This window comes from Poecilia formosa, unplaced genomic scaffold (genome assembly GCF_000485575.1).
Source record: "Poecilia formosa unplaced genomic scaffold, Poecilia_formosa-5.1.2 Scaffold43, whole genome shotgun sequence".
In the NCBI taxonomy this organism is placed as follows: domain Eukaryota; kingdom Metazoa; phylum Chordata; class Actinopteri; order Cyprinodontiformes; family Poeciliidae; genus Poecilia; species Poecilia formosa.
The window spans coordinates 752,600-770,639 of record NW_006799982.1 but is presented as its reverse complement, the minus strand read 5'-3'; the positions used below and the strand labels follow the sequence as shown (position 1 = coordinate 770,639).

General features: G+C 40.0%; 1 protein-coding gene across 13 annotated transcripts in view; it reads left to right on the top strand.

Annotated features, from left to right (window-relative positions):
- The window catches only part of LOC103137734 (nuclear factor 1 X-type), a 122,118-nt gene extending 104,790 nt beyond the window's left edge, over positions 1 to 17,328 (top strand). For 6 of the 13 annotated variants that reach the window (XM_016671278.1, XM_016671280.1, XM_016671276.1 and 3 more), the window contains 5 exons: positions 3,067 to 3,195; positions 7,371 to 7,537; positions 9,645 to 9,792; positions 12,499 to 12,587; positions 16,836 to 17,328. In XM_016671278.1, the coding sequence (XP_016526764.1) occupies positions 3,067 to 3,195; positions 7,371 to 7,537; positions 9,645 to 9,792; positions 12,499 to 12,587; positions 16,836 to 16,850 (548 nt within the window). In that variant the 3' untranslated portion in view covers positions 16,851 to 17,328. The remainder of the gene's footprint in view (positions 1 to 3,066; positions 3,196 to 7,370; positions 7,538 to 9,644; positions 9,793 to 12,498; positions 12,588 to 16,835) is intronic. The other 7 variants (XM_016671283.1, XM_016671285.1, XM_016671281.1 and 4 more) reach the window with 4 other exon arrangements.
- The last annotated feature ends 712 nt before the right edge of the window (positions 17,329 to 18,040 follow it).

The window sequence follows — 18,040 nt, the reverse complement described above, 5'->3', positions numbered from 1 at the left end:
TAGCCACAGCTACCCTGTGACCGACTGACAGAAGCTAGGCTGCAGTACAGTAGGTGCCACAACGACTGAGACACAGGTAGCGAGGTTTTTAACCAGCAACCAGAAAAAGAATCCCTACCTCCTGAGCTACTGTCATCCTGTCAATCAGCTGCTTTCAGATCCCTGTGGTATCAATAAAGTATTTTTGAATTTGATTTTGAATGCATGGAGTGTGCCTTTCTGTAATTTAATCTTTACATTCAATTCAGATGTTCTGCGAAGGCCTGACAGGTTCCTAAAGACAACTTGAGTGAACTAATAGCATCTTGAAGTCCATGACTCACATTAAACGGGTCAGGGAGAAAGCTATAGAGGAGTTTAAACCAGGGTTAGATTTTAAAACCAAGCTTTGCACTTAACACAATTTTAACACAACTCTTAAAAACCATTCTGAACATGGAAAGTATGCCACAACCGCAACGCTACCAAGGCATGGCCGTCCACCTAAACTGAAGAAGGTGGACTGTAAAGGTAAACCCAAAGTGAAATTTATAATGTACTTGCTAAAAGGATTTGTGTGGAGGAAAACTAAACTTTACATTACCCTAAACAGACTGCTATGGGACGTGGTGTCAGCAGTATCATGTTGTGGCAGTGCTGCACTCAGATCTATTAGTTTATATTTTTGTTAACAATGTTGAAGACCTTATAATATTGTCCTTCCACATAAATTATGCAGTACTTTCTGTTAACGTAAAGCTCAGGCAATATGAATAGTATTTCAAAATATTTTTGAAAGGTACTGTATTTGTTGAATTCACATAGAAAAGAAACGGCCATCTCTACTCAAGCGAAACCACTACAGTTTATTTCTTAAGTTTTTCTTTCCCCAGTTTATGTGTCGGTTTTTCCCAGCTATGTTCTGCGGTGTCTTTCCGTCTCTCAGTCTCTGCAGACTGCTCTTATTTCCACCTTTCTCCCTCAAGTGTGACAGTGCCATAGCAATCATTGCTAACTGCTGGTGTCAGAAGTGGGATTGGGGTTGTTTTCATGCTTGGAATCTCTTTGACAGTACAATACGCCCCCAGACTTGTGCTAATGTGGGGTGAGGAGGGATGTGGGGGGAATAAATATCTGCTAAAGACATAAATGGTTCACACGAATTCACTCCCACCTGCTTGAGACTTAACTCTTTCACACAGGGAGGGAAGGTTTTACACGCCTCCACACTCCAATAGACTTTCACACGTCTCCAGCTGGAGAACTGAGGAGAAATCATATTTAATGCCTTGTATGACGCGGAGGGGCCACAGAAATAGACTACAAAACAAAAGTCCAAAAAAGTTTAGGAAGAAATCTGTATCACACCGCACACTTATTTGGAAGATTAGAACAAAACTTACAGGGGAAGAAATGTGTCTTTTGTTGCATCAGTCAAACATAGCAGTCTTTTCAGTGTGTGTGAGTGCGTGCGCGCAAGAGATAATAACCATATTTAACATCTTATGACATTTCAATTTCATACATGTTGTCAGAGCAATGCATAGAAGAAAAAAAAAAGACACTGCTGCATTTTTCACAGGTTCTGCTTTGCTCTTTTGCTCCTTCACATATTTTCATGTCTCTCACATTCTTCTCGCCTCTCTCCCTCTGTCTCCTCTCTCTGTCCGTCTGCTTGTCTTTCACACTCACCAGCTGCTGTGTCCATACTGTACAGTACGTGCTATTTCTGAATGAAGCTGTCTCATAGTGCGGCCAGTCTGTGTGCGCGGCTGAAGCCAGACCACTGCTAGTTCAATGTGGCTGCATTGTAACTGCGCTCATAGACAGAGAAACCCTAATATTGGCACCTGGAAGAGAGAGAGAAACATTAAATCTGAAAAGCATATTGTGGGAGAGTTGAGATTATATAAGATACAGATGTTCCTTTGCATTGAAATAAAGACCAGATTCAGTTTTGATAGAATCATTTTTTTTCCTGTAAAGATATATTTTGGGCTTATTGTTAAAATATTTCCTTGCCCCTTTTATAAGACTATACTGTATCTTTCGTTCTCTCTCATTTGTACAACAATAGCTCCAATATTAGCTCTCAGGAATTGTTTTTTTTTTTTTTACATTGTCTGGTCACTTGTAGTCTTGATTGGCATAAATGAATAGGTTGGGTTCTTTATAGTGAGGTTCTGTGATGTTATCAGTAAGAGTTTCCTTATCTGTATTTAAAAAGATGCTATGCAACAGTTAGTTTTTTAAAAGGTTATGAAAACAACAGAGACGGCGGAAAGCTAACTGCTAGCCAGACGGCAACTCTTGTTTTAGCGGAATTTAGCTACTCAACATGACTCAAACTGAAAATCTTTCATTTTTGCTATGTTACGCTAAGTATTAAACATGTTTTATTGCAAGAGATCATTGCAACAAGTTTGTTACTGCTTTCTCAGCTGAGCAACATCCACATTAATATTCTAATATGTTGGCAGAACCTGCTAACTGTATTAATGTGCCAGTTCAGCTTCAAGCAGGCCGTACCAAGTCTGCCGACAATGCAGTGAACCTTTGGATTTGGTGGCATGCTGTCACTTGTGCAGCAATGTGGACAACACAAAAATAACAACTTAAAAACACATAGCTACAAACCTATTGTTGTCTTGTGAATATGTAGTTGTTTAGATAGTGGGTAATAAAATTGTTATAAACTGTTAAAATTAGCTAAAACAGGATCACCCATCCGACTTGCCGTTAGCTTTCCTCTTCTCCAAGGAGAATCCAAGGATTTATTTTTTATTTCACTTCAGTTTTCTACAAACTCACAGTGATATAACTTTTTAGTTCAGGTAAGGACTCTATTACTGATAACTTCACAGAGCTTCACTTGAAAACACCCTGACTATACCCTTGATTATACTGACCGGAGGAAAATCATTCAAAATCATTCTTGTTCAAGCCCCCCTCCATGAAGTTCAGATAAATTTTTTTTAAGTGTAGCTAACAAAAAGAGCAACATTTTCTTGATTAAAACCACCTCTCTTTTTTTCTCCCTTTTACCCCCAATTTTATTTTTGATCCCATTTTTTTTTTTTCCGTCAGGACTGTCCTCGCCTGGTTCACTTAAGAAGCCGGGGAAGTTTGATTTCAACGCCCTGACTTCCCAGACGAGGTCCCCCCGCATGGCGTTCACACACCACCCGCTGCCTGTGCTGGCAGGAGTGAGACCAGGTGAGAGCCCTGCCATGAAACCAACAACCCCAACACCCCCCTTAAAATCTGAAAAAGAGAGAGAAGGAAAGGGAGTTTTAAACTTGATTCCAGATTACCACATTTACATTCTGCAACTCAAACAAAATGAAGTCCTCAGTCGCGTCTGAAAATTTAAATCCTGAGCTTATGGTTGGTGAATTAACAAAAAAGGAAAACCTTCCAGTTCCTCAATTACAAACTGTAGAGAAGCAACATGCCTGTGGAGTTTCACATATTCACTGTTGCTGCAATCATAATGGTTGGCATAAATTCCTCTTTCTCTCTCTCTCTTTCAGGCTTTCTCCATCCATCCATTATTACCACCATCTTTGTGCTTGTGTTTTTAATATTATCATTGCATGGTACTAGTGCTGCATCCATGCCTCTGTGAATGACTTGCTTCTCATCTTACTGCTCCATGGATTTGTTTTAATGTCTGTCAAGGTCGGATTATGCATTTAAACTGACAAAGCTTTTTGCTCTGAAGGAATGACTTTGAATGGATGTAAACACTTCACCATATGGAGCTGTACGGCATTTAAGTGGAAACAGGAACTTTCTTTGTTTCAGATGTGAGACAACAAGGCTGAATAACAAGGTCTAGCTTTTACACAGTGTACATTAAACCCAATGAATTCCTATTTTCTGCTTTTTTACATATACTTACCCAATTCTAATGTAGGTTTACGTTTTTCAACCTTTTCTTGATGCAGCAGACATGGTAGGTTTTTGAGATTAGACATTTTAAGTTATTTTCAGCAATATAAAATCTGGAGAAGATGGAATTTCTTTACTTCAAGGACTTTCTTTCTATTTTTAAAGCATTTTGGGGTTCTAGACAACATGGACTTTATTTTTGTTTTTTTTAATTAAGCCTGACAATTCTAGGTGGCATTGACAGCCTAGTTTTTTTAAGCATTGCCATTATAAATGTTCCTCTCAAATATCCAGGCTGGTATTACAAACCAGCCAATCCAGGAGTCCAGTTCATTTTTCTCAGTGAAGACAGGTTGTACCCCCAAGGGCTGAGATAAGGAAGACTGTTGATGTTGGCTTCTGTGTTTGTACCAAGCTTCCACTGTGTGTATTAATTCAGATGAAGTTATATTAAGTGTTTGAACTATTGAATTAAGCAGTGTAGAATTTTGAAACTTGTGTAGGAGACCCAGATTAAAAATTGGAGTCGGGCATCAATAACTGTACACAAGTCTATATGTAGTCTCGAGAAACTTGAAAAGTAGCATAACCAGCACATGCCCATCTCTCTGTTGTTGTAACTTAAATGAACAGCCACCATGCCTCAGTTTCCTTTCTACATCTATTAAAATTATTGACTCAATTTTAATACACTGAAAGCAATGTTAGGTCTACTTCTACTCACATGCCAAAACAATATTGTTGTCAATGATACCAGTAGCACTTACATTTATTAGTTTTGCTAATCGGAACAAGTTGAGATTTTTTAAATTTCAAACTAACATCAGTCACTAGCCAGTTTCTCAGTGTATCTGTAGTTAGGCTACACAGTATGTGAGCTACACCAGGTCCATTGTGCAGTGGAAGACATTTTCTAGAGTTACCAAAATATTACTTCAGTAGTTAGGGTAAGTTGTCCTCTTCTCGCTTCCTGGCCTGAAAGGGTAACAAACATAGTATCTCTAACAGAATTCCCTCTAGCATCTCCAGTTTGCCAAAAAGTCCCTGTGGAATGGTCTCACTTTTCAAAGAAATAAATATGTCCTCTTCTCTCAGTGCCTGCCCCCCCCATTCTATTTGTCTCTCAGAGGAGTAGGTTGGTCTGCAGCCAAGCCAGAGCTGCCATGTAAAGGTCACTTAAACGCATTGGCCACCATGTTAAACCGTATTGAATTTTGCTTGTGGAGCTCCCTACAGTATATTTAGAAAATGCATTCTTGTCAGGATATGCACAATTAAGACATGCTGTTTATCTGTACAGTGCAGTCTCAGGTCCCCTCAAGAATCCAAAACACTAGGTTGAATGTTGAGTTGGGATGTGTGTAAAGTGTTGGGGGAATATCTCTGCTTCCTTTGTTACTCAGCTACCCTCATACACTCTTCAAAACTGTAAGAGAACTGCTTGCCAGGAGCTTTTTATAATATGGATAGGCTGCAATGACACAGTATTCACAGATTGTGCCTCAGTGCATTTACGCACCTACGCATCGATACACACTTGCATGTTTGTGTGAATTTACACTTTTATGGATGACTTTCTGTGTAAAAATGGCTGTCATCCAAATGGAATGTCCCCCGAAGGCCTTGGTGCCACAAACATACTGGAGGATGATGGCAGGGAGGAATGAAGAGAGATGGGGGTAGGCAGGGTAGAAAGTGAAAAGGTTTAACGGGGCTTCACGGCATGCTCTGGAAGTGTTGAAGCTGTTAGTCATTGCTGTGGAGGTCTTGTAAGAGTGGCTGTTCTGGGGTTCGGACTGGATAGTTTACACCTGGATTTTGGCTTCAGACTGGCATAGGGAGTTGCCAAATCGGCTGATGCCTCATTAAACCAGCTTAGAAAGTCAGCCATCATGGCCGCAATTACATTCACATACGCTAATAAGCATATAAAAATAAATAAATCAAACACATGAAAACCAGAGCAACAAAAATAAAACAGTCATGAATGTAATCCAGGCCACAGGATTGCTTGTGGAAAAAATATCAACAATACAAACAAAAAGGGTTAACAAGCTTACTTGGAATAATTCACATTAAGTTCTCCAGGTTTTCCCCAGCCTAGCTGCTTGTGTCTCCAGTTAGCTGAGCCATTTGTCAAAACCATAGAATCACAGTGGAGAGAGTGCAATCTAGTTTTTTGTTTGATTTGTACCTGTGTGTGTTTTTGTGTGTGCGTGTGTTTGTGGTTGGCTGACTCGCTGACTAATGTCTCTGGGAGGTGTTTTGTGGTTTGGTTGGGGGCAGAGGGGAAATTCTCTCCCGAGCTTCAACCTACTGGGCAGAACCACACAAGGATGTGCTCCTGATGGATTGCACATCACTGACAAGCAATAAAACAAAAGTGGAAAAACCCAGTGAGTTTGAAGCTCCAGTAAACCCTTGTGGTTACTTTGTGTGGGCAATAGAGAGAGAGCAAGAGAGAGAGAAGGGGAAATGAAGATGGAGTAGAAGATAATTTAGCAGACACTGTGTATTGTAAAGATAAGCTAGCTTTATGGGAGTTCCACAGAAACCTCTTGAGTTGAGCAGGCACCTTGATGCAGTTAAAACTAGACATGCACCAAGACATAGGCAGGTGGTTGGAATCCATCCACAGCTTGATAAGCTCTGACTGGTGACTTTTATTTTCAATCAGTGAATGCACTGTACACTGCCAGGTCACACTAGCAGTTCTCTTTTGTGTCGATGTAGCTTTGAGTGAAAAAAAGTGAGTTAGCCATTTTAAGCTACCATATTTTTTACAAGATGTTGCAATGTTTCTGCATTTCATTTATGCTGTGATATAGTGAAAGAGAGCAAGACTTCAAATGGGAGGACAAAGACGCTATACGAAGTTGATTTGCTTTATCCTTTTGAGCTATAAAAATATGTTACAAGAAAATGCTGGATTTGGAAATGTTTGCAACGTTTGGGAAAACTCAGAGTTAAGGTCTACCTTCTCAAGGGAATACACATTGAGTCGAGCTAAAGACACTAAGTGCTTATATAAGATGCTAAATACCTTTTAAATTGTGAACTCTATAATCATTTTCCTGTTATAGATGACTAATAAAAACCTATTAGAAAGTGACTGCTCTTTAACCCATGGCGTGACCTCATCATCGCTCCTAAGAAAAACAATTATTAACCACCAATCAGGTTGGAAAAATATTTTGAATGCTCTTCTTACTTTAGTTCTTCAAAAGAAATGGAAATGTGTTAAAATTGCTAGGTTAAAGATGTACAAAAATAAGAAATCGTCCCCACATTTTAGACCAGTGCATCTCTATTTAGGACATATGTCTGTCCTAAATATTGACACACTGGCAATACTGCATGCTAATGTAAATAGCTGAATTGTTGAGTATCTTATCTTTGTTTTGTTTCTGATGATAAAAACCTGATTTGGTATCCTCTCCTTACTTTTCCCTTCCTCCTCCTCTCTGTTTTGCTTTATATGGCCTTTTTTTTCTTAGGGAGCCCTCGTGCCTCAGCTTCAGCCCTGCACTTCCCTTCCTCCTCTATCATCCAGCAGTCCAGCCCATACTTCACCCATCCTACCATACGCTACCATCACCAGGACCCACTTAAGGATTTTGTGCAGTTTGTGTGCACAGATGGCACAGGACAGCCCAGTGCACAGGTAGGTGATTTTTTTTTCTCTGGAGGGCTGACTGTGAAATGCTGTGCTATGTAGCATCGTAGTTTGTGACGCAAACTCACGCAAAGGAAACTGATTTAAATCACAAGTTACTGAATTAAAGGAACATTTTGAGCAGCGTAGTAACACAAACAAATAGGAGAAAGATCCAAATCACCTTTGACTCTAAGATTCAGTACATTCTACATCTTCTGCAGTTGGTCTGAAAGAGATCTTGTTTATCAGATGTGCAAATAGAGGTTTTGGCCAGAACTGGCAACTGGCATTTGATCAGCTGTAGAGCAGCAGGGCTTCAAACTTGGGGCAAGCCAGCTGAGGATTTGTAGTAGCATTAAGATTTGTACTGTTTGTAGAAGTAATTATCCATGGAATGAACCCAAATGTGACCTTTAAGTATAGAGGTGCACTCGAGGAACAAATATTTCTGATCATATGACATTTTTTTTTTTTTTTTTTTACAATTTTACTGTTTTGTATTGAAACAGTGTTCTTTTTTTTTTTTTTTTTTTTACAATTTTACTGTTTTGTATTGAAACAGTGTTCTCTCAAGATACACAACACCTGTCACAATCTATTTGGCAGTGCATGAGGATTTTGTTGCTTAATGCCTGGTAGGGGATCAAGTAATATAAATGGAACAAAGCAATTCAGCATTAGATATCTGAGAGCTGCCCTCTGTGCCGATCTACTGAAACACAACATTCGGGTAAGTGTTTATTTGGAACGAGGCATAAACCAAATGCCAAAGCTCTCGGAAGCTCAGAGGGAGCTGCTTTGGGGTTGCATACACAAATCTGTTTATGGTACCTCTGCTAGCCCAACAGCATGCCCAGCTTTATTGTCAAGACGGTTAACTTTTTGACCCTTGAGGGAAGGTTATATATGCTCTGACACAAGTGCAGAGTAGTACTGTAAACCTTTACTGTAAACTTGACCTTTTGAATTTCACATTGACTTATCAAGCCGTGTTTTTTTATCTTTAAACATTTATTCTCATTGCTTTTCAAACTAAAAATTATGTATCATTTTATCTGTAACATACATGTACTGAAGGCACAGACACTCATCCAGACAGACATCCTTTGCACACAGTGCTGATTTTCCTTTTTTTATAATTTCCAGTTCCTACATTTCACTATAACTTCTCCTAACAATCCATCACTATCCTTAAATTAATCACACCATCTGTCTTTCTCCCCTGTGTGTGAGATAATGTTCATCACTTTGATAATTTGCAAAACTTAATCCTGTATATGTATTTCAATCACTTTCAACAACTTAATGGTATCTTTACAGTGCCTTTTCGTATTCTTGCACTTTTTCACCTTTTGTATCAAACCACAAATCTTCTAAACATTTAAATGGGATTTATGTGATAGACCAACAACACAAAGTAGAGCATACCTATTAGAAAAATTAGACATAGTTGTTAATTTTCAATGCAATCTAGTAAGTGTGTTGAGCATTTATACTAACACCAAGTCAATATTTTATATTTTTTTATACTTTTAGGATAGCTTTTCAAGTTTTTTTTTTGCCAATTCTACTTGCTAAATCTCTTAAGTTCAATCTAATTGGTATTTGTGATGAGTCATTTTAAAGTCTTATAAAAAAATCTAAATTGGATTTACTTTTGTACTTTGACTTGGCCATTGTAACTTATTAAAATGCTTTTGATCCAAACCAATCTATTGTTTAGGCCTCTGAGACCTTCACAGAACAGCTATATTTACTACATTAAATAACATAGATTGGCTCTGTTTACATTTTAGATTAGCTCTGAAGACCATTGGTTTATTTAAGGATATCAGAGTAAAAGGAATAAATAAACATCATACTTTTAAGATTTTTATTTAAATACAATTCTGGAAAACCGCATAGAATTTTCCTTCAGGCTTGTGTACTACTTTGTGTTCTTTCATCACATAAAATTTTAACAAAATTCATTTAACTTTGTAGTTTAAATACAACAGAATGTGAAGAAACTTCTTCGCAAGGGATTGTGTGTGTGTGAGTGTGTAAGGCTCCCTGTCCACTGTATATTCTTGGGGTGTGCCCTCCTCATCCTATCTGTATGGTCCATCTGCAGCCAAATGGAGGTGGCCAGAGCAAAATGCCGGGCTCCTTCCTGCTGCCCCCGCCACCCCCGGTGGCGCGCCCTGTGCCCCTCCCTATGCCCGACTCTAAAACCATCAGCACGCCCACTGACGGTGGACTCAGCTCACCCGCATCGCCGTGTAAGTCACTTCCCACTCCCCTCCACAAAAGATGCCCAGTCTCCCCCAAAAATGCAAGCCTGTCCAAGCCAAAATTTGCAGTAAATTTATTCAGTAGTCATCCTTCTAGAACATAAAGTTTGTTGGACCCAAACAAGTGCAGCCATCATAGAAGTTCCAGTGTTATGGGTGGTATCGCTTTGTGCCATTTATTTTGGTAATTCTTTAATAAACGTATGAAATATCTGGAACCTCTATTATGGCTACTCTGGCAGTGGTTAGTTTTAGCGGTTTGAGTTTTCCATTAGGTTGCAGTCTGCTCAAACACCCAGCAGCCCCCAGGAAACTTGCAGATTTGCTTGCCTTCCTCTTATCAAATGTACACTACCTAAGTGTACCAGCAACCAGTGACATTGTCAGGCCAGAAGCCAACGCCTTTGCCAAACCAGAGATCCTCTGTCACGCTTCTCTGCAGCCCTTTTCAGACATGAGTTTGTTGCATTAATGCCTTCATCAAGCTGATAAAAGGCATAATTCATGTATTCATACATTCGGGTCACATTCATGTTATTCTTACCTCATGGTTTTAATAATAGATCATCTAAACAGTGATGGACATAGATACTGTGTGCACAAACTGTACATATATATCTATTTATATGTAGATGTTATACTGAAGGCCTACTAGATTTGGGACTTTCATTCAAATAAATACATGTTGTTTTGCCATAGACATGCCTATTAGAACGTTACATCCACTGCAGAGACTAAACTATAGCAGCAATAAACAGTAGCAGCTAAAAAAGGTTAATATTTAAAATTAAAATAATTTGCTTTTTTTTCTAAGAAACTGAGTCCTCTAACAGAAATAAAATTTAGCTTTATGATCTAGTAAAAATCTGTATTTTTATTTTTTTTTTTACACCACTAGGGGTAATGTTTTAATCATCACATGTCTGCCCCATCTTTAGCATCCAAAGTGCTAAATTAGACAGCCTGATTAGGAGCATGTCAGAAATGGTTGTATAGGGAGCACAGATGCCGTCCAGTTTAATGAAAGCAGTTCATGTCTGAAAGGGGCTCACTCCTCCACGCTTTGAAATTCAGTCGTCTTTTCTCTCTCCATGCCTTTGCAAACCAGTTCTGCTTCCTTCCTCCACCTTTTCTCTCCCTCTTTTTCTCTCTGGTGTTAGATTTCCTCTTTGCTCCACAAGAGGCAGTGTAGTTTCTCTCCTTTCTTTTGGATATGTTTGGTAGTTTGCAAAAGGAGAGCAGAGCCTATTTCCTCTCTTGCTCCAAGCCTTTGATCAAAGCAGCCTTTGCATGTCCCTCTGACATCTGCAATACAATCTACCCTCATCTCATTTCTATTTTGCTTTCTTCCTTTCTTTTTGTGTATTTATATTTATATATATATATATTTGCTCATATTTTCCTTTCTTTGTTTCATTTTTCCTTTATTTTTCTCCTTTTCATTTTTAAGGGAACAAAATTAGGGCAGTTGGCGTCGACTCCAAAAAGACTCCATGCCCCACTTCACAAAAGCAATCCCCTCGCCATTTTCACACAAATCTCATAACAATTAAAAATTGGGAACAAACTAGACAAGAAAATCACATCATTGCAAGAAGAAGGAATGTCTGTAAACATGAAGAGGAAAATCTAATCAAACCTGTTTAATTAGTGCTATGCTGGGGGAGTGCGTAAGAGGAGTGTGATCTGAGAGCGGTGAGGCTCTGGTTGGTTCCATCCCAAACAGGTGCGGTGCAAGAGTCGGGTCATGGGAGAGGCACACCAGGAGGGGGCGCTGGACAGAGCAACCGGGGCTCCTTTTTCCTTCTTTTTCTTCTCTTCCTTACATTTCAGCTTCTTCCTACAGTCTCAGATTAACCTGTCAGACCTATTTATTTATATTAACATCTATATAAATAAATACGGGGACATTTCGTCATTTTTTTTCCCCCTCATCCTGATGACTGTTATCACTGTAAAGTTTTTCTTTCCCTTTAATTTTTTTGTCTGTATATCTTAATAATAATCATAAAGCACATGTAAACATGCATACAGATGCATATGGTAATGCTCACACATGCATCAGTTTCCAGTCCTGTCACTGTCACCCCTACGCATCCCCATCCCCTCTACTCGTTCAGATCAAGCACAGCAAAGGTTCCTCTCAGCCACCATGTTGGAGTCCTGTTAGCACAACTGCCCTAAATTTGGTCCTGTGGCTTAACTGAGTGGTACCCCCCCCCGCCCCTTACCCTCTCCCCCCATCCGGCCCTTACTATGTTAATTGTGAATTACTTATAAATATCAATGAGTAGTGTTCCTCCATGTGACGTCCACACTATTTTCTCACTGGTTTTCTGGAAACCCAGTGGCTTCTAATTTTTGAGGCCAGGGGGCTGCTGAGGAGTGTCTGTTTGCAGACTGTTTGCCCCTCCTTCAAAAACAATTAAATGGTGGGTTTAAATATATTAAAAGGAACCTGCCGACAATGTGGACAAATAACTACTATCCAATGAAGAATCAGCATTCTTCCCTCTTAACGACTTTTCCACGAAACTCCTTTGACAGAAATATACAGTCACACCCTTAGCAGGTTTAATATCTCTATATTCAGTCTTAAAGAAAACAATGATGAGAGCATCAGACTCTATTACAGGCTGAGTGTGTATGCGTGTGTGTAAAAGCATGTACACACTTGTATCTCTCTGTTTGTAGCATACTCCACGCCAGGCTCCACAGCTCCCAACCGGTTTGTCGGCATCGGAACACGGGACAACTTTCTGAATATCCCCCAGCAGACTCAGGTACCCTGCCAGCCTCCCTCATCTACTAAACATCCACATATCCACCGCCTCCTCCTCCCTCTTTGTTTGTGTCTTTTTCTTCCTCTTCGCTCATCACCCACTATAAGCCCAACTCTGCACTTTGCCGTTTATAGATGCACCTTTTCGAGTGACAGGCTTTGATTAAAGAGGCATGTTCTTTAGAATGAAGGCCATGATATAAAGGCAATAGTTAATTAGCTGATCTGTTTTAGCAGCCTGCTAAAGTCGATAATGAGTTATAATATTTGCCACAGGTTTTCTGAAATCTAAACTTTGGCACTTTGAGGGTTAACTTTTTAGCTTTTTCCCCATCTTGTTCCGCTCTGTTTCTGCTGAAAAACTATTTTCCTTCTCTCCAAACTCTCTCTGCTACATTGAGTGTTGCCCATGTATCAAGGCCTTCAGTTTCAGTATTGGTTTACAGTGCCTGTACCACAGTAGATTCCCCACAGTGAGAGTAAGCAATGCCAGTTCGTTTTAGCTCCAGCAGTGTTGATTTATCTCTACAAGGTCCCACAGTGTGTGTTAGTGCAGCGTGTGAGGCCAGCAGTGCACTACATTGTGGTTTCAGCTTTGGCTATGCTCTGCCACTGGGCTGTAGTGTCTTGGGCCTCCTCCATCACCAACACAACTTTTCTCATTAGGGGCTAACCGCACCTGCCTGCAGCCAACTCAGCTCTCCCGTCCTCCCTACACACACATGGAAACGATCTGCGTTTCTGGTCGGCACGCCCCCACCCCCCCGGTGCATGATCTGTCCACGTTCCCCATGAGCTCCTTCTGCTTCCCAAGCCCCCCACCTGCACCACTCTTCCACAGATGCAGCTTTGGCACTTAGGGGACATCCAAACACGGTCCAAACGTGATTTAACGTGTATGCAGATACACTTTAGCGCTGAGCCAAAAATCCTGCCCCACATTCTGTGCCCTACAATAAAGAACTTACTTCTCCCTAGCGTGCCAGTTTTCTCTTGTTGTCAATAAAAAAAAAGCATTTAAAAATTTGCACTTAAGCCATTTCATGTACATTTCTGTTATGCACAGTAACAACGTAGGCACTGATAGCATCAGCTCTCAGTTAGCTGAGCCTAGTAGGTCAGCTCCAGCCTCAGCTTGTGTGAGAAGCAGAGGTCTCTGCCTGTCCTGCTGTTCTCTGGCATATGGCGAGCTTCAGACGATGGCCCTGCCAGCCCGCCTTGAGGTCTGCAAGCCAACTAGCCAAGACAGAAGGAGAGAGCCTTCCCACTGTTGTCAGAGTAATGAGCAGACAAAAGCTGGTCTGAGGAGCTCTCTGGTGGCCAGGCGTCAGCTATGCAGGAAAGGGGAAGGGAAGATATGGAAGCCTGGATGAAAAACAAGAAAGAACGGGACAGTTGAAACGAGGAGTTAGTTGAAGCTCGCTGCACTCCACAGTCACGTCCTGGCTGTCTGGTTGCCAGCAGCAACCAGACATGATGTCATAGGCAGTTGAACTTGGACTTGAAAGGGGGGGTGGAAGTGTTGCAGGGGGGTCTCTTTCCATTGCCAAGGATTACATTGAGAGAGTTGGAGTAAAAGAGAGAGGAGAGGAAAAAGCTTGGTGGAGCCAGCAGAAGGAGGTGTTATCTACAGACACCAAGATCAGACAGATGTGTTGGGAATGAAGAAGTTTGAGAGGATTGATACTTTCTTAAGGTTTACTTATGTATGTGGGGAGGGGGGGGACAACAGAGAGTTTCCTGTTGAAGGTGCGGTGAGTAGCTGCTCTCTTTAAGCTGAAGTCTGTGGAATGTCACAAGCTGCCAGAAGCACTCGGCCTGTGCCAAAGCCTCTACTCTGCCATCTTATCAGACTGAGAAACCCGATCTCTGGACTAGCTGCTCACAGAAGCTTTACATTGTAGCCTGAGAGCACTCTGACCCACAGTGCACACACATAGTAGTAGGATCACCTTACATGTAAACTGGTAGCAAATGATAGTCGCTACAGTCCTTTGTTGGCGAAGTGGAAAACTAAATAGTGACACGAGTGCTGCTAACTTTGTAAAAACACAACTGTTTTATTTTAAAAAGTAAGCCATGTGACATAACCTGTGAGAGGAAGGTATGAAATTGAAAACAACTTTGTACTAAATGGGACAGCTGAGCTCGACTAATGTTGCAAAAGGAGTAGAGGGTCGCCCTCTAGTGGTTGATGGATAATTCAAATATATGGTTCTAAATATGCTTCATCTATTTCACAAAAACGCCTACTTGGGGTTTTTTCACCAAAGCAGTTCCCATGATAAACTGAGCCTGTGTTGTACTGACTTCTTAACTGGTTCTTTTAAATAACACACCAGTTTGGTGCAACCAATCTCTTAAAATGTCCTCCAGTAAGTGTTTGATCGTTCTCCTGTTACATTGTGATTTCTGTAGACAATCATAGTTCAGAGTGATGGCTTAGCTACTATTTATGTAAAAATCTCTGAAAAACAAATTACTTATTAAGAAAAATGTAAGTGTGTTTAAACAACTTGCTGTTTGTCAGTACACCTGCCATATCAGGCTTTAATCCACTTATAACTGTGTGCAAGCTGATGTCAGGCAAACATTTACAGCAGAGAAGAAGGGCTTGTGTTATTTCTATGCCAATCTGACCTTTTGGTAATGTTTTATCTTGAATTAGGTAGATTAAAAAATAAACCAGGAGTTTAGGAGTTTTCAAGATGACAAGCACAGCATTTTTGATTGCCAGTGTCTGTTAACCAATGTTCAGTTCAGTGTAGCCCGGGAACCAGTTTGATGGAAAATCCTGCTGTGTATTAATTCTGCCTTGCTTAAATAGTTTAACCCTAAAATACTTTTACTTGCTTTTTAAGGTACCGTATTTTCCAGACTATAGAGCGCACCTACAAACTTTTAGGAAAAAAAATAAATAAATAATGGAAACGTACATATATAAGCCGCACCGGGCTATAAGCCGCTGGTATTTCCGCCGCTCTCGGTTTTCCATAAGGACCCAGCAGAGGGCAGAGAGCAGGATTGCTATTGCAACAACACATTATCAGTAGGGTAAAACTAACCTGTCTCACGACAACACCGAACCATAGTTTCATTCATGCTGAGTTTACTTGCAGCGGCTCTATTTCCCTCCTATACTGCCAGATCGATGCCCCTCAATTTAAAAGCTGCATCATATAAGTTTGAAGAAATTTCTCCGTCGTGCCTGATGCTAGCATGTGCTTGTTCTAAATGAAAATTAGCACTTTATTCTTTGATTTCCAATTTTGACCTCCAATGATTCACTTCCTGCTAAAGAGCCCCCTGGTGGTTGAAGAAAAATCCACAGAAAAGCCGCACTGGGCTACAAGCCGCATGGTTCAAAGCATGGGGAAAATGTAGCGGCATATAGTCCGAAAAATACGGTACATAAACAAAGCACCAGAAATAAAATTCAACATTCAATTTTAAATACAAATACAATAATGTTTGATACATTTTAATATTATAAAAAGGTTTATTTATCTCAGTACCTCAAATCATTAAGTGCAATATATTTTATAGATTACAAAGACTACAATGTCTTTTTTTCTGTTAATAATGTTGATTTTTGTCTTACAGAGGATGACAAAAAATTAAACAAAACAAAAACATATCATACTGAAGAGGGTGCTTAATGAAAAGTATGTTTAGTAGCTGCTTAAAGGTTATCAGTTTCAAAAGATACTTTTAATCTTACAAACGAGCCTCATTGCAATGCATATTGAATTTTACTTAGTATGAGTGTATATGTTTCTGAAAACTTAGATAAAGTAACAAAAATATGAATGGTTATGCATCTGTTCACATTACATTTTACACAATCAGAAAGGTGACTAAGTGGTAAAAATACATATACATTAGAAATAACTAAAAACAAAATGTGTTGTTAAATGAAATTTTTTTGGTCTTTCGATTTTTCTCATTTTCCTTCGCTTATAATCTAGTTAGGAATGAATTCTGTAACAATGATTTCCTCTGAGGTTTGGTGAATGTAACATTTTTCACTTTACTTTTAATTTATTTTATAATTAAGCCCATGTGTATATGTGAAATGTTCTCTGTTCAAAATGAATAACTTTTCACACCTTGCCATGCTTTTCTCTGCATGCTGCTTGTAATGATTGAATTGGGTTAATTGATTGGAAATATGAATGCCCCGAGAAGGTGCAAAAATCTTAAGCAAAACATGTCTTCTGTTTTTTTTTCTTTTTCTTTTTCTTCACAGTCCTGGTTCCTCTGACAAGGCCTCTCTGAAGCAACAGCTAAACGTGTGTCATGAAAATTGGAAATCTGAAAAACAAAAACGCATCACCGCTGATAAAGAACAAACTGCTGACACTAAAAAGGTCTTTCTCGCCAAACACTATTGAAAGTACTACTACAGAAAAAGGAAAAACCCCACAGCGCCCCAAGAGGACTCCCACTCCAACACGATTCGAATAGGACTGTTTGTCCCCTTTTCATGGAGGAGGCTCCAATGAGATTGAACGGACAGACTCAGAATGCAGGGAAGAGGAAGAGGAGGAACTGTCTCACAAACACTTTGAAATGGCAGAAAGGAAACACAATGTAAAAACCTGACAAATGACCAATTTAACATTTGTTTATCTTTCTTTTATATACATATATTATATATTTCTTTTACATTTTGTTGTCTCCACAATGAAACTCCATGCATTGGCTGGGAGATCCAAAAAAAAAAAAAAAAAAAAAAAAAAGATAGCCTGAACTGACCCATAGCCACTTAGAAATGATCACTACCCACATTTCATACGTGCATATCCGTGAATTTTATTCTGCACATCTCTCCCCCAGCGTCACGGTCCCACTTTCCACCAACTGCCCCANTATATTATATATTTCTTTTACATTTTGTTGTCTCCACAATGAAACTCCATGCATTGGCTGGGAGATCAAAAAAAAAAAAAAAAAATGAACGTAATGACAAACGGCGGAGTCAGATGTGCAAGTTGAAAAGATCACTACCCACATTTCATACGTGCATATCCGTGAATTTTATTCTGCACATCTCTCCCCCAGCGTCACGGTCCCACTTTCCACCCACTGCCCCACATAACGCCATCACAGCTGGAGCTCAAGAGTTAACCACGGCCTCATACCTCTGTGTCAGCACACTCTGCTGCTCCACTCACTCAGCCCTGAGCCCCTTTCATTTCCGATTGGCCAATCATGGTGACACCATCTGATGGTGTGACATATATGCACTAAGTGGCTGGTCTTTGTTTACCTGTCGAAGAATCAGGGCGTCCTGCTAGTAGGAGAAGTGAAAGTCATGAGGCGAGCGCAAGAAAGTGAACACACGACAGACAGTCATAACACTAACTGTGCTCTTTTCGTTCCCTCACCTATGCACTATTAATTCATTTTCAATAAGGGATGAATCATGTTGCACATCAGTGGTCAGATGAG